The sequence below is a fragment of the Anarhichas minor genome, unplaced genomic scaffold (assembly GCF_050575085.1).
Source record: "Anarhichas minor isolate MPS153535 unplaced genomic scaffold, ASM5057508v1 ptg000018l, whole genome shotgun sequence".
Classification (NCBI taxonomy): domain Eukaryota; kingdom Metazoa; phylum Chordata; class Actinopteri; order Perciformes; family Anarhichadidae; genus Anarhichas; species Anarhichas minor.
Genome location: NW_027466464.1, coordinates 5501765 through 5518667, shown reverse-complemented (window position 1 = coordinate 5518667; position 16903 = coordinate 5501765). Strand labels below are relative to the sequence as shown.

At 42.4% G+C, this 16903-nt stretch overlaps 1 protein-coding gene across 1 annotated transcript; it reads right to left on the bottom strand.

The window, feature by feature from the left end:
• Window positions 1-527: 527 nt before the first annotated feature.
• cfap221 (cilia and flagella associated protein 221) lies at window positions 528-16155 on the bottom strand. The gene is made up of 24 exons (XM_076095109.1): window positions 16026-16155; window positions 15794-15894; window positions 15460-15546; window positions 15239-15334; window positions 14862-14962; window positions 14564-14667; window positions 13723-13882; window positions 11396-11525; window positions 10937-11051; window positions 10621-10732; window positions 10397-10484; window positions 9098-9187; window positions 8732-8827; window positions 8506-8593; window positions 8150-8241; window positions 7691-7771; window positions 6095-6202; window positions 5851-5997; window positions 5630-5715; window positions 5426-5492; window positions 5135-5235; window positions 2087-2179; window positions 1909-1995; window positions 528-1134 (listed from the first exon to the last, which is right to left on the bottom strand). Exons 1-24 carry the CDS (start codon window positions 16153-16155, stop codon window positions 1023-1025), a joined length of 2472 nt encoding a protein of 823 aa, XP_075951224.1. The 3' UTR covers window positions 528-1022.
• Window positions 16156-16903: the final 748 nt, after the last annotated feature.

Here is a 16903-nt window from a genome sequence, read left to right as displayed (position 1 = left end):
TGTTCTGACAGTGAAGCAGTTTAGCTATAGGATCCATGTGTGGGTCCAGCCCCATGTCTAAAGAATGTGACCTTTTCTATTATTAAGTATGTGAAGTGTTTGTGTAGAGGGGAGTTCAAAGGAGCAGTGTCCTTCCACTCTATTTTTCTGACGCACACTGCCTTAAAGTGAGTACACAGACCCACACACACTCAGTGAAGGACAAATAAATGTGGACGTCTTCCTCTAACTGTGGAACTCACAGAGTTGGAGCTCCCTCTAGGGGTGAGCGCGGTCACATGTGAGTTCACAGGATGTCAGCTCTTTTGAGCATTTAATTCGGACCTAAGCAGATCTCTTCTTACAACCACATGAATACAAACGTTTATTATAGTCAACTTTCAAGGTTTCAAAATTCATTTAGAAGTAATATCCTGGACTGGCTATAAATCAGCGAGTGGTTACATAAAGTCGACTTTGAGCACAAATCGATACTAACAACTCATTTAACGGAAATCTCATCACAAAACACAAAACCAACACTCATTCATGACTTTTTAATGCAATTGCATTGAGAACAAAAAGAGTCAATAATGTTTAACTGTCACCAGTACGACACAATACAATACAGGTTAACAGAAATAAGCTTCATGTTGCTCACTCGCTTCTACGACACCATGAACTACAGCAGAGAGACGCAGAATTATCGCTTTGAACTGAATGTAGTTGTCGGTAACGTTAGGTAGCTTGTTAGAATATACTCTAACTGTGCTTATACATGGACCGGTGTGGGTGGAGGGATAACGAATTCCCAGGCTTTGTAGGAATAGCTTCCTGTAATTTTGAGTGGGTGGGAGAGAGGCTTATGCGTGGGCGATAAAGTAACCAGGTTTTATTCCACGGAAGTGGCAAAAAATGTAGAGTCTCCTATCGGTGAGTAGGATGGTATTTGTAATGCTGCGATTGTGTTTATTCATGTGTGTGTGTGTGCGCACAGAGCGTATTTGGAGGTGTTTCTGGAAGTGTGTGGGGGGGTGTTTTGCTTATTCACAGTCCTCTCCCGGTGAAGTTGTGTCAGTGACTCTAAAGTGCTTCAGCCTGGCCATCACTCTCTTCCCCATCTGGTTGAACTCCATCTGAAGCTCCCTCTGGTGCCTGTGACAGAGCGATGAAAGAGACGGAGGAATTCAAAGTGGTCAAGAGGACCGGTTGGTAAACTAGAGGCTGATTCAGCATTCCCCATTAAGCAACTTAAGCGCTAATAAGCAGTATTGTTGATTCAAAAATGCAGCATTAAAAAACGAGAGTAATCCCAGCCAGATATGTCAAAATATGTTTAAAAATGTCCTCTAGACACAAAATGATATTAAAATATTATAAATATTTAGAGAGATTAAAGTCATGGCCTAAATGCACAAGATAAAAACTAGGATATTCTCTGAGATTAAAGTGGTTTGCCAGAAGAAATTGAGGATTTTTTTGTCAAGGAACCTCATCGCTTTGCAAGGTTGGATCAACCTTAATAATATGCAATAATATGGTGATTTTAGCCCAGAATCCCGATATCATCATAAACATCTAGACTTGAAAGACTGTTACAGGATCCAGAAGTTACTTTGAATTTTCACAAGTATAAATAAAGTATAAAATAAATCTAGATTAATGATGAAAGATAATAACAAAAACAAGATTGAATGTATTTGTTTCATTGTTATGAAGTAGCTTCAGAGTGTTCCTGCTTCCAGGAAGCTTTTGTTGGGACGGAACACCAGCTGCACGATTTACACATTCATCATGTTTGGTTTATCCTGAGGACTCCCCTTCTTCAAACTAAAAGCACAACATGTCTGTATGTGGCTATGCTTAAACATCCATCTTATTTATCGCCTCCTTCATGTAAATAACATGAGTGATCTTTGTCTTCGTTACCTGACTGTTGTTCTGCTGGTGAGGTTGCTATTGGAGAACTCTGCTCGGATAATCTCTGGTGTTAGTTGCACCCCTGAGCCTTCGCACCTGAGCAAAGACAAACACATGATCTGAGCGGGAAAGCAGAGAAAAGCCTCCAACAGCAAGATCGATGGATGCCAATGCTGCGTGTGCTTACGGTTTGTCCGTTAGTGGTGGCAGATCCTCAGGAGGGCCGGTGAGAGGAGGCGGCGCTGTGAGTGGAAGTGTATCTGTGCTGTAGTCGACAGACCTATAGAGGACACACACAGTGCTTTATCCCCTGAAGAGCCAGACCACACATTACCGCAACGAGATAATAGCCAGATATCTACTCCATCTCACTCAGATGAAAGGAGCGCTTAGGGTTGTTTAAAATCGCAGTTTGATCGGGAATGATAAAGGATCTCCAGAGTGAAAGTTGATGCCACTTACGGGCACAAAATAGAATTAGACTTTGTGTACGAGACAAATGACGCAGGAGCTCACTGCACATACATGTCATGGTGGACTGCGAGGCAGACGGCTACAATAATTAACTGGTTGGATGAAATAATTAGAAATGATGGCAGGTGACATGAAAGTACAAAGAAGAGGAAACGCAGGAGAAGATGACAAACATTATGTACCGTAGAATATTTAACACTAACATAAATAATCTGTATTCAACGTAAAATAATACTGGGAAATATAACACTGAGTAGAAGAGGTAATGTAGTAACAACTTTCATTCAACGCTGGCTCGGACTGATAGCGTCCTGATCAATAATCATGTGATGCAGAGAACTCAGCGTGAACAGTTTCCTGGTAACGGCATACTTAATCCTAAAATGAGTCCGCAGTACATCGTGATTGAGTATGTAGTATGCAGTAGTTAGTATTCATTTAGATTGTGTCCGGTTTATGAATGCGAGTCCAGTATTCGCTCCCTCTCGGCCCTGTTTGAAGTCTCCGCCAACTCCTGAGGGAAATGTCTGGCTCTTTAGCTGCTAAACGTGCTGTGTTGAGTGTTTCTCAACAGTGTCTGTCTGACGTTTGGTGATCCGAAGCCGAATCAAACTCATGTATTAAGGGCTTTAGTTGAACCCAGAGAGTTACTGTTTTGACTGAGCAGGGCGAGAGTCATCTCTCGCATGACAAAAGAAGAATATACGTACGGTTACCGCACAGATCGGTGCTGACAGGCGTAAAGAGGATACGTCGCCTTGCCAGGCATCTGATTATGTAACGCGGGGAAGGTGAGGAGAAATGGGAAGCAGACAGAAAGGTGAGGAGACAGGGCTGTAGCGGGAGTCGGATTCAAACCCACGTGTTCGCGGGTACGTTAGCGGCTGCCCTAATAACTTGGGAATCTGGTCAAATGAGGACTGGAAATTGTTTCATGTGAGAAAAAATGACAACGTATATGAGATGAATTACTTTGAAAGGTCTGAACCAGAATGTATAGCGTGTGGTATTCCTTGTGACAGGGTGCAAAGAGAAGCATACAGTGCACCACATGGGACAGCCCCATGCTGTGTTCACTAATACACCAGGGCAAAATATCATCATTTATTCACTGTCCATTTAGGCTCAAGACTGAATGAATCATCATTTGGCGGTGTAAGTGAAGACAGTGTGCTGGGCTCTTAGATTCTGCACAGCCAAAGTATTTCACTCTCGGTATAAAATACTGCTACAGGCAATACGTTCCTCCACACACGGTGTCTTTAGTACAACATCAGGTTTTAAATTCATGTTTTCCTTAAAAAATAAGTCAAACAAGGTGAAACTAGGGCAGATTACTGCAGTGGTATCAACGCACTTCAATCAAATGTGCATTGCAATCAAGAGAAACCGTGTGTGTGTGTGTGTGTGTGTGTGTGTGTGTGTGTGTGTGTGTTTTTTGATGAAATCAGAGAACACAAGATTGATGTGAAAAATATAAAACTTCAGGAACTATTTAACGAAAGTAGAACTGATGAATACAAGAAGAACAAACGTGCTGTACAGCATTCATATCGATGTGAATAAGATATGATAGTGGTTGGCCACGATAACGGAACGATATATACAATTATGCCTGTTATGAATTTTGGAAATTAAGACATTTATCTTTTTTCAACACATGTGGACTTTTGGGCTGATATGTTAACAGAGACGAGGACACTCGCTGTGTGTGTGTGTGTGTTTGATAGGGAGAGGGGAAGAGAAGGTGGAAGCGTGTAGACTGCTGCACGTAAGATATTAATAATCAAAATTTGAATGCCAGCGTTATGAATGAAGCTTCAAACTATTCCGTACAACACTAGTAATCACCCATGTAGCCCTAACTCCTGCAGAAAAGGTGTCTGCTCTCCTTAAAATAATGCAAATGCACCTTCTTTTTGGGGGTTTCAAACCAAACAACAAAAAGGAGAGCCAGAGAAAGTGAACGTAGTGATTCATAAGCTGTGCAATAAACAAGTTGGGACGACAGAAGGAAACGCCACACATCTACGCTCCCATCGTACAAATCACCATCCAACAAAACACAAGTCTGCCTCCGACTGCGCCCACTAAGAGCAGCCGCACCACAACTCCTACCACGGAGAGCGATCAACCCTGAAGCATCAAGGCAACATAAATGTAACAGTCTGTGACGCTGCCTGTGAGATGATGAATGGCATCTCAAGCTATTAAGTATTCAAGCTTTCTCTTGGCAATTTGACAGGATAAATATTTACTCCAAGAAGATTAATGTCGACTCCAAGTGACCACTTGTTAAAGCAGCAAGATGAGCCTGCGTCTTACAAAGCTCTCAGCATGTGACCGACATGTAAAGGATCTCAGCGCGAGTGCAGATGGACAACATTAGAATGATCGACTGGGTGTGATTGGGGGGAGAGGGGGAGAGGAGAGAATGAGATGCACCCGACTCTACATACTGTTATATACATGTAGGAAAATGCTACTTCTGACAAAGTCAAAAGCTGGAGAATGACTCGCTACCACAAGGTCATAAGTTCAAATTCTTCCACGGGCTGGAAAGATGTGGACAGCGGAAGTGAACAACAGCCCCTTTCCCCTCTGTAAACAAGTAGTGTAAACATGTGCTAGTACTTTTTCTCCCCACCAGAGTCCAGTTGGAGGTTCTCTGCGGTTTAACTTCTGGGTGGCTGCTGTCAGTACAGTGTGAGGGCCCTCTGGTACAGCTTGACCGTCATGATGAAGGTTAGTTCTAGCCTACCTGCGTGAGGCACAGTCGCTGGTGAGAGCTGGTTGGTTGGACAGACACTTTGAGGTAAGCGAATCAAAATCCTTCCACGTCATGAGCCCTTCGATCACTTCCTGTTGGTGGTAAAGAAAAAACACAAGCCACATCTGGATTAGTCCAATCAGAAATAAAACAGGAGCTGGTTTCAGATTAAAGGTATAGTACGGATAGTCCGTCAGAAAGGACTCTCTGACGGAAAGGTACAGTGGTGAAAATATTCTAATTAAAGCATACATTTACGCAAACTCTCCAAAAATAAAGTACCTTGTGGTCCAGAGACTTCTGAGTGTGTGGGGTTTCTGTCCGTCTGTCACTCTTAGGGATTGTATACCTGCATACAGAAAGCAGAACAATCCGGTCTATAACTGGGCATTATCTAATGCAAGCACAGAGAATAGTTTTCCTTACTTAAACAGAGACTTACAGTATATAACCATAAATATCTATTTACTCATGTGTTGGTATTACCTGGGCAGGGGGCAGAGGTGGAACTCCAGCTCACTCTCCAGGTATTTAGGGGTCGGTTTGTAGGTCTGCAGGCCTGGATCTGGGTTCTAAAACGCATGAAATGAACACGGAAGCAACAGTAGTTTAGATCATATAACGATATGCATCATGTGTCCTGTACAGAAACACACTTCACGTTCTATTTCAGACTTTGTATCAACGATGGTAAATGACAGCCATACGAAGATTCGGAGTGGGTTTGCTGGAAAAGGTCTGAGCAGAGCTTCGGGGGCGCTGAAGGAGAGCCGGGCAGCCTTCACTTCCTCCCATGCTTTGGACTCCACTGTCGTGGGAGACTGCGCTCCGACCTCATTGGGCACCAGCTCGTCCTAAAAAGTTTCGGTGGATGAGCAAAGAAATAAATGAATAAATATATTTCTCTAATATTGAAATCTGTATGATGTAATCCAGGAACTACAGAGTTACCGGAGCTCCAGTGCGAAGTGGTCTGGCCAGAGTGGTGGGCATATAAGAGTTAAAAGCATCCCAGGCTGACACAGGCCGGTAGCCCATGAGCTTATAGTGCTGGGGAACCTAGTGACGGAACAATACCAACAATGAATATGGTTAGAACAGCGACAGAACGTAGAAACAGAGCAACGCAGATGAGGGAAACACAGAGCTAGTGAGTATCTCGCATATAGAAGGTGTTTGCAAAGCCGCAGGGCTTCTTCCCAGTCTCTTTTAAGACAAAACTATACTGTATTCATTTCATATAGACAGTCAAATACGAGGTCACAGGTTCAAAGTATGAAATGTAAAATCAAGTAAGCAGAATGTCAAACACAGAATACATTAAATATACTCTAAATTAATTATGCTTGTTGGGCAGTGCTGTAGGGAGTATTCGTATATTATATATTTTGTCTTATTTTGAAAGTTCAACCGTAGCCCCTATAATAAGTCTATAATAAACTGTGCAGCCAGAATACAGACACTAAGTCCCTTAAGGACAAAAATGTCCCCATTGGAACCCATCCATCCATCCATCCATTTTCCTCCGCTTATCCGGGGTCGGGTCGCGGTGGCAACAGGCCAAGCAGGCTGACCCAGACCTCCCTCTCACCGGCAACATGTTCCAGCTCAATCTGGGGGATCCAGAGGCGTTCCCAGGCCAGCTGGGAGATGTAATCCCTCCAGCGTGTTCTGGGTCTTCCCCGGGTCTCTTCCCAGTTGGACGTGCCTGGAAAACCTCCAGTGGGAGGCGTCCAGGAGGCATCCTAATTAGATGCCCGAAAGTCACATTTCATGGACCCATTGGAACCCATTAAACCCATTAAATAATAAATATATTTTCCATTACAAGATAGAATTATGCATTCTATCATATCAGGCTTTCAATCGAGAGCATTGGCTTCAAAATTAAAATCTTTATTACGTTCCATCACATTGAGCCATTTTCTTATGTGCGGGGCGAACACATGCTATGATCCTTGTTTGCTGCACAAACAATTTAAATGCATCAAAATCAATGTTGCTAATCATTGACATTTCCCAGACTGTGGAAAAAAATATAGAAAACAATTACATTTCGTGTTGTTATATTCCATAAAAAACACCCACTGGCTTTATTAAACAAACTGATATTTAACACCAACGTAAATTCTGAAAATTAATGAATATTTGATAACGATTATCAGGACTGAAGTTGGTTAAAAGACTGAACCACTTAACTTATAGAAAATAATATCAATATATAATTTGATGGCAGTTTATTGACGCAGACATACAAAAAACCTTTTTTAAAGTGAGGCACAAGGGCTAAGTAAAAGTACTACCACCAAGAAGTACTGTAAAACTACTCAATTACAAGTAATAGTCCTCAAAAGCCAAATTAGGTCGTTTAGTCCAGTGGTACACTATTTCCCTCTGGAATGCAGTGGAGGTGGCATTAAAAGGATGTACTTGTAAAATACAAGTACACGCACTTAAGTACTTTCCACCACTGCTGCTGAGAAGTACATATCTGTTGAATTGCAAAGCCTGACATTGAGATGACCCGGTGCTGCGATCAATGCCTACTTGAAGCTTGAAGAAAGGAATACGTGTCGTCACAGTCACGTCAATAGGATCCACGAGCACCGGGACCAAATTACTGGGAGCCTGGAAATATCAAGGAGACAAATTGCATTATTCGTTCAATCGAACACAGAGGCCTTTTTCCTGCGGGCCTGCTGGAAAATGAGAGATTTAATCGAAATGCTGGAAATGAGCTTCCTCTTTGATTCCCCGGCTCGATCAGAGACATCTTTCAAGGGAAAAAATGGCATGAAAATTGTTTAATGTGCAGGACAAAGGCCTGGACTCGCTTTTCATATGTCACAAACCATTTAGGTGGTTTAGGAGTTCAATTAACAAGACAAAGAAGCGGTTCAGCTATCCTGTTGACAGGCTGCTGATTACATTTTTTGACATTGATGGGAAAGTATATTTCACAACAACGACTCTGCAGTTAGGCTGTGAGCTATGTCATGTACTCACCAGCGGGTCATCTTCATCGGAGAAAACAGGGAAAGCAAATGGAAAGACTTTGTCTGGCGAGATCTTCAGATCACAAGTCGTCTCCTCTTCCACTGAAACAAAGGGAGACAATTAATACGTTCAAAAAGTTCATTTCTACAGATCTTTATTTGTGAGGGTCAGTGAGAAACATTGCGACATTGAGTGAATGATTGAATGCAGGCGGCACCATAAATAACCCTGTCCATGAGGCATACATGTAATAACCAGAGGGGGATTCAATGTTACCTCTGGGAATGAACTCCATTAAGCATGCTTTACTGACATGGCATAATGAGATTACGTCTGAATGAGGAGATTACGGGATAATATAAAACCTTTCTTTGCCAAGGGCGCGTTCTTCATGCTGTCTGACAGCTTCTTCAGACGGGTCAGTCTCCGGTTCATGCGACATCGGATCACGATCTGCAAGGGAGAGATGTTAGCTTCTGGTCACATCCACCTCCTCGAATCTCAGAAGGAGGTGCACATAAAGACCAAAAGAAAAGTTTTTCTAACTTCTCCACAAGAAAAAAAAAACTTACGGCCCTTGGATGTGTTTACCTTGCGTGCTGCCTGCTGGAACAGTCCGAGGGCTCTTCGTCTCAGCTCCCACTGAAAACTGGGGTACAACTGGAAGGACGGGGCTCCCTCGCAGGCCTGGAAGAGGTCAGAAGTCGCACTTATTGCAGACTTCCATGTGCTCGTAAAGTGAAATTTCATGAGGTCTCAGCTTGGAGTATTTAAAAGGAGAAATGACAGTAGTGAATGTTGAATTGAATCAAATTGCAGATTCATTTAATTCGAGACCAATGAGAGCCAGGTGCTTTCTACAAAAAATAATAAAACGTTGTGTATTATCTCGATGTAAACATCGAGATAATACACAACGTTTTATTATTTTTTGTACACACCACGGTGGACGTTTACCTGTCCGGCTTCACACAGCACTCGTCTGGAGGAAAGTTTCGGCTTCCCAGCAGCAAAGTCCTCCTCGTGAGGTACATCTCCCCTTTTGACCTGCAGCAAAAGAGTACAAAGGGAGATCGCTACATGGCAGGAAGCTAAAAGTAGATGCTGCTCTTCCTATTCTTTTTGCTAAAGCCTTCAGAGTTCTGTCAATGACAGATGGTGCACGGCCAATGGAAAAAGAACATTCCAACATGTTTATCCTCGATAGTAAGGACGCCTTGAATGCTTTGGCTGAAGAGGCAACAGTCTCTTTGTCACAGGAAGAAATAGGCTTGATGAGGTATGTCGTAATTCCTCCCAACCACAGCAGCCATGACACCTAATCCAGTGGAGTACGGTCTCGTTTGTTTGTAGGAATGAAATGTCAAGGTATCAATAAATCATTTGAGAATGACATTATGGTTTTGACAACAAAAAGAAGAGTCAAACCGTATGTCATTTTCCCAGTTCTTGTCCTAGAAACTAAATCACGGTTAAGCAACAAAGCTGTAAATACTGTGATACAAACAGAGGAGGACGGCTTCTCTGTTGAGTTATTTATGTTCTGGCCTGCAGTCAAGACTCTAAAGACAGCATACAGAGGATACTAGATATCATCCTCACATAAAAACAGCACATAAAATACCCTAGTGTGGTGAAATGAGGCCGTAAACGCAGAGTTTATGGCTGTCTGTGTGTGTGTGTGTGTGTGTGTTATAAACAGTGCAGGTGGAGAGGAGTCGGGGGAGGAAGTGCTGCTAAGTGTCTGTGAGAGTTCTGTCAACTATTCAAATAACTATTTTCTGAGGAAACACACACACACTCAAATTTCAAAAGTCATGTTATTTCGTCTTAGTCTGCAGATTTCCCCCGTGAATCAATACAATCAGTCACAGAGGCAGTATGACAGGGCGGAAATCACAGCGTGGATCTAATAATACAACAGCTGGATCGGGTTATGACATTGGTATTTGTACGGGTGTGTCGCTACCGACACATCCAGTAAATGTCATGTTGACTGAAATAGGCCTTACATGGAAAGGACTATTGAATCTCTCAAGGACCAGAGGTCAGAAAAGACAAACGGGTAAACATGTAAGGACAGAATCATCTCGTTTAAAGATCACCTCAGTATCAAACTAATCCTGTGGGTGTACAGCAAACAGGAAGTGCTGAGAGCCGGTTCTGCTCTACATTGGACTGTTCTGTAACACAACTAGCTGGAAGAATAACAAAGGGCACACTGTTTCTCTCCGTCCACATCAAGTGAAATCTTACCATGTACTCATGCAGCGCCATCTCTCTCTCCTCCGCTATCTGCCGCCTGGTGTGCTCTGACACGGGGTCCTTCCCAAGATGGACTTGCCTGAATCGAATATATATATACACAACTAAAATCACATACTTTATGACTTTGATATCATGATTATCTTTAGCTTGTGGTTAATGTGATGCTGTACATGCTTTTAAAATAACACATTTATTTCATATTTCATTTTTACCATCTGAGCTGGTTGGCTTGCTCGTCCTTCACGTTTTGTTGAACCTTTTTCATGAAGAGGGCTTCCTTCATCTGTCTGTTCTGCAGACCGACCATGCTGCCACAGGATATGGCTGAAGTAAAAGGGGGGCGCCGCCAAAATAAGAGACATACTTTATATGGATAATCTGAAATGCTATTTACTTCAGAGAAAAGATACGGTGCAAAAGAAGACTATAACAGGACCCTAACACGTTATCATAACATACAACAACAGGTTTGTAGAGGTGACATGCACGTCACAAAAACCCTTCAGCTAAAAGAGTAAAACCATCTACCTTCCCTCAGGTCTTTAGAGCTGAGCTTATCCGTGTCTTTGATCAGCATCTTTGCCACGCCTGCAGGAGTGCAGACATCTACTGGAGGCTTCACACCAGCCTGATCTGCCAATGTCTAGAGGACGGGTAAAGAGATAACAGCATGAAACAAGGATAACTACAACGGCGTATTAGGGCTATCGTAGGTAAAGAAACGTGTGGTTTTTAGTCAAGCCATTGCTTCACTTTGCAAGGTACTACTCGGTACTGATACTAAACATTTTAAAAGAAAATGAGGTTCTTTCTTCTCTTAATTGAAAATGAAGTGTCAACAAACTAATTGAGGTAAGATAAAAATAAGCACATCTAACATTGTTCTTAAAGACCTTCACATTTTTCATGAAGGTGCAAGAGAGCCTCTCATAACTATTGACAACATGGACTCACAACATTAGACTGTTACTGAACCACTTACGCTACCTTGGATCTGTCCGCCTCCTTGGTCGACCTGTATTTGGTTTTTGTTCGAGGGGGCGTTTGGCTGGCAGGTGAAGGTCCTTTGTATTCTGCAGGCACTGCATCTCCATGCCCCGACTTGCTCCCCAGCTCCCTATGATGCAGAAAAATAAGCACCGAAGTACATATTACAGGGACAAACTTGTTTTAATTATGGTAGAAAATAGATTAATCAATACAGAACGCTCATTTGACTGCAAGTGACAGTATTTGCGGCTAATTTGTGGCCTCTAGTGGAAGAATCTGGAAGAACAAACACAGTGGATGGGGAAAATGAAACAGTGGGGAGGTGGTGGCGAGCCCAGTAATTGGCTCGTTCTTGTTTTGAGGTCCAGGACGGGCTCCAGTGGCAGAGTGAGAGCCGCTCTAAATTGGGTTGTTTGTACAATGATATATGGACAGCGGGGAGGCTGAGCTGTGAGGTCAGAAGCCAGGTAATTCATTTTCATTATGTTTACATTTCTTCAGCTGTCAGATTGTGTCAGTGACCCCTTTGTGTAAATGGCGGCTGGATGATAATTAAACAGGACATCTCAATATAGATACAAGAGCGTCTTTATTGACTCAACACTTCTCACCCAAGCTAAACATCATAAACGTCCCAAAGATTTACTGGGTTGATTTCAGGATTTATTGCAAGGGTGTTAGATTGATGGAAAATGCAACATGGACGCAAAGTCGGTCGAGATATGAAAATGATCTGTGTATTTTAAGAACAGCCTCCATCTGAGTCACATAAGTCAGGCAGGGGACGCTAAGCAACAAGTGAGTATCGGGCCCTTGGTTCCAGCTGGGAAAACATTGGCTCTTGCATACATTTCTTAATCTTTCAACAGCACACGTCTCATCTTTTATTTGGTTCCACTGCGGGGAACGACAAACAGAGGGGGAATGTTTTATAATATGCTAAACATCCATCGGGAGGCATATCCATCTTGATATCGCTGCATCGGCTACCGAGCTATTTTCATGAATTATTAACTTTCAGCCGAGATAACACCAAGACAGCGCGGTGGATGGAGCTACTGCTGTGTGATGGATGGCACCATCCTTTCTCATGGGAACGGAGTTAAACATTAGGTTTCACACCGGCTGAAAGAAAACAAACTAATGGGAACTTCTAACCAGCACACAAGCCCATTTTCCAGTTCAATCTAGTTGGGTGCCCCAACATGGACCACCTAGTTTGGTAATGAGTTTGCACACACAACCTGAGAGCTGTTTTCATTACTGGATAGCAAGGAGAGACCATTTCATACTGTCATTCATTTCTACGACCAAATGAAGCACCACGAGGAAGAACCACGTTAGGTTCAACCTGAAATATGTTCACGCTGTTATATAACAGCAATGTGTGCTGTAACTTAAGTATTGAGATTAGGGATGTCCTTGATTTGACACATTCTTAGTCGACTAACACTCACACGATTTTGTCCACTAATAGATTAGTTGATTTTGAGTTTCTCTACAAAGAATCTCATAAAAGCACCACTTTCATCTCGTGTTTACCAGTGATGTGCTCATAGGTTTCTTGGAAAGAAGTCATTCAGCGTGAAAATGCATTAAAAAAAATGACTTATCAACCAAAGAAATCTTAAAACGACCAATTAGTCGACTGAGATGTACTGTCTGATTCTACTTTAGGGGAAAATGTCAACAGAGTGGGCGGGACCTTGTGGAGAGAGGAAAGACAGCAGTATGAGATAGCAGAGTGTCATAAGATAACATAGGGAGAGAAACACAACAAGATTCTACAGTCATAGAATGTAGGCCATCTTGTTTTGATGCAACAAAAGGTGACCCGAGAGGGCGGAGCTAAGTACAACCGAATGCTGAATAAGACCATTTTTAAGCGACCAAACCGGCTCTAATTACCCTTCATGAAGTACAAACACCCGGTGAAAGGGTTCAAATTCTAAAACAAAACGTGGACAACGACCTGTCAATCACTGTGTAGCCCCGCCCTAAAGCATCCCCTGCTTTATGGTCTGTTTGACTCTAAATGGACCATAATTTACTAAATGAACTTGAAACTAGAGATTGAGACCATAAACTCATGTTTACAATGTTTACTGAGGTAATAAATCAAGAGAGAAGTAGAGTCATTTTCTCATAGACTTCTATACAATCTGACTTATTTTTGACGCCACAGGAGTCGCCCCCTATTGGATATTAGAGAGAGTGCAAGTTCAAGGCACTTCAGCATCAGCTTCACTTTTCAGACCCGGAGGTTGCCGCCTGGTTACAGTGCATTAAAAACATATGGAACTTAGGATCCTTCTACTAATCACCTGTGGGCGAGGTGAGGGGCGGAGCTCCCGGTGATGGTACAGAGGTACGGTCTGCTGTTGAACTGCGAGATGATCAGCTGGATGGTGACCTGACAAGTCTCATATTGGAAAGGACTGAAGGTCACCATGATCTTGTCTTCGCCGTTGGCTGGTATCACACCTGGAAGAGCAGGACCACAGGGATGAGAGGGCGTTTGTGTATGTATGTGGCTCTCCTCAGTCAGTGATTAAGATACTAGCAACAATTGGCTAAACACACAGCACACAATTCTCCCAAACTAAGTCAGTTGCAACCAATTAAAGAGGTAGAAGTATATATATTTTATTTTCTTTCTTAATTGTAAGATGTAGGTGTGCAACGTGGCCATGGTGTATTCTGTGTGTAGAGAGGAAAAAAACAAAAGCACTTCCAAAATAGAAATACTCATTTGTATCTTTTCCTCTCATTCCAGGTTTGTACCTAAGTTAAAACTGCAGCTGTAATTCTAAGTGCTGGTTTCCGCCGCGTGTTATGATGCTTCCCAGACCATGAACACTGCTCAGTGGAAGCTGGAGGCATCCTTCAAGTTCTGTGGCGACTTGTTTAATACACAACCAGTCAAAGGTTTTGAGGAAACGCAGCACACCTGCTCTCCTGATGGGTTATCTCCTTAATTTGGTGAGCAAAATGAGATCCGGCGATGGAAAAACAACTTTATTTATCCATTCCACCTCAAAGGCAAATTCTAAAATGCATCACGGTTAAATAGAGCGTAAATCAAAACGCAAACATGTATAAATCCTGTGCACTGGGATAAAACGGCAGGTTGATGTTAAATGAGATGATTGCACTAGTCCATACCTGTAAGGGGATGGATGGAGAAGGCCTCGTGGGGATCAATAACGTGCACTTGGAACTCAAAGTCGATGGGGCAGCTGCATCTCAGAGGAATCGCACGTCGAACACTGGAGACAGGTGGAAAAAACAAACAGATGAGAACATCTGTCTACGATGTGACACCAACGGGTGAATGGAAGCATGCTTGGTTGTATGGAAGAATACAAAGAGACAGCTAAGCCCTCAGGCAGATGGGAGGTTAAAAAACAGTCCACTGAAGATCCCAACACATACTGTACGACACACACACACACACACACACCTTTGCCCAAGTGGTACGGCTGATAGGTCGATACGAGGAGGGATGTGCAGGTCATCGATGACAGGGTAAGCATGAACTGGAATCAACAGGTTCTCTTCCCCCTTGGAAAGAGTGTGGGTGGGTTGAAAGAACAAGACGAGAGAGGAAACACGATAAGGGTCGGAGATAAGACAGAGAAGAGAAGTCTCAGAGTAAACATGGGAACGTATCATCAAAGCAGAGAAGTGAAAGCAGCTAGCAATTGTTTCTCGTGGTCGTTTGACTGTTTGCTTTGCAGAAAATATCAATGTAAAGTCCTTAGAGACTCACTTGTGATTCCCAGTTTCCACTAAATGCCAAAAGACTAAAGATGTGTGTGTAAGCTGCTGGATCCTGACCTTGCAGTGAACCCGAATGCAGTCGTAGAAGTAACGCCACTCGTCTGGACAGAGCCTGACCTTCAGTGTGTAGGCGAGGCCCGGGATGAGTCGATACTTGGGAGGCAGGCGGATGGGAACGAGGTTGAATCATCAGAAACGACACTGATTGCGTTGATTGCCAAGTGGAGTCGTAATGTTAGTTTCAGGTCAGCAACTTGTAATTAAAACAAAAAACATACCTTTTTGGTATAAGTTGTTTGGAAGTGCTTGGTTTGGGTGGGGATGATGTGAATATTCACGACTTCAGAGGAGATGTTGATTAGTCGCTGAGAGAGGGGAAGAGGAGAGATTTTCCATCCAATCGTGTGCACTTGAGAAAAGCATTTCCATATTCTGTGTTTACATCCAGTCTACAGTGCCTCCTCATGTATATATGGGGTCAAATTAGTGCCTATTCAATTAAACAAAATGTAGCCTGGATGGAATCCAAATGAATTAATGTCAGGATGAATGTCTGGGAAAAGACAGTTAAAAAAGGATTAATTAAAAGGATATTAACAGTATTCTTCTCACCAGGATCTTTGTGGAATCCTTCCCCAGCTCAAACCCACTGAAGTGAAGCACTGGAGGCTCTGCTTGGATCAGGTTGTTGCTTTTCAGTTTGGCATATATTTCTATAAGGAGAAAAAAGCAATTAGTGAAATGTAATAAGCGAATATATTTTAAGAAAATGTTTAAGTGAGAGGCTGAATACAGTATAAATAGACTCCATCAGAGGGTTTCAGGGGTCATGCTTAATATGTACTTGATTCCAGTAGATGATTGGGAGTATTGGCTCTGCTCCTGCTCTCCTCCACCAGCTGGCTCAGGGGCAGAGGGGCCCCCCTCCTGAGGGGCTCCGGCGGTGTCTGCGGGGCAGCGGGGGCCACCTGCATCCTGGCAAAAAAAAGGTCAGCTCTGGCTCCTAATGAGAGAAATGACAGAAGGCTGGAGGACAGACAAGGAGACCGCGGTGTGTTGGGAAATATTGTGTTGGAAAATCTATGAATTTATAATCAGAATACAAGAGGAGAGACACGCAAGGACAGCAGGTTATTATGTGTGTAGTTTGTAGAGATACGTCAGTGAATTCAATTGAGTTAAACTTATTTTGTACACATATATAGATATATATATATACATATATATATACACATATACATGTAATTACATATATATGTGTATATATAAACATATATATGCGTGTATATATATATTTATATATGTTTACTGTCATATTGTTGATATAAAGTATGCACTAGTGGCATCACATTGCCTCCACAATACGGTGCATTGATAAAGTAGTTACACCTTTTAATTTTTCCCCTCCATTATATTATGTTGCAGCTGAATACTATCATTTAAATTAATTTTTCCATTCAACACTCTAGACCCCATAATGAAAAAGGAAAAACAGAAATAATTTAGCAAATTTATTACAAAGAAAAAAATGTCTATATCACATTGACAAAAGTGTTCAGACCAATTGACTCAATTGGACTCCAAACCAGATGTAGACGTCTCAACGGTGATTAAGAGAAACGGGAAGCACCTGAGCTAACGCTAGGCATTAAGGGATATTGAGTTTAGCCTAATGAGGAAAATATTATAAAACATTTTAGCACGAGGCTGGGGAACAACTAA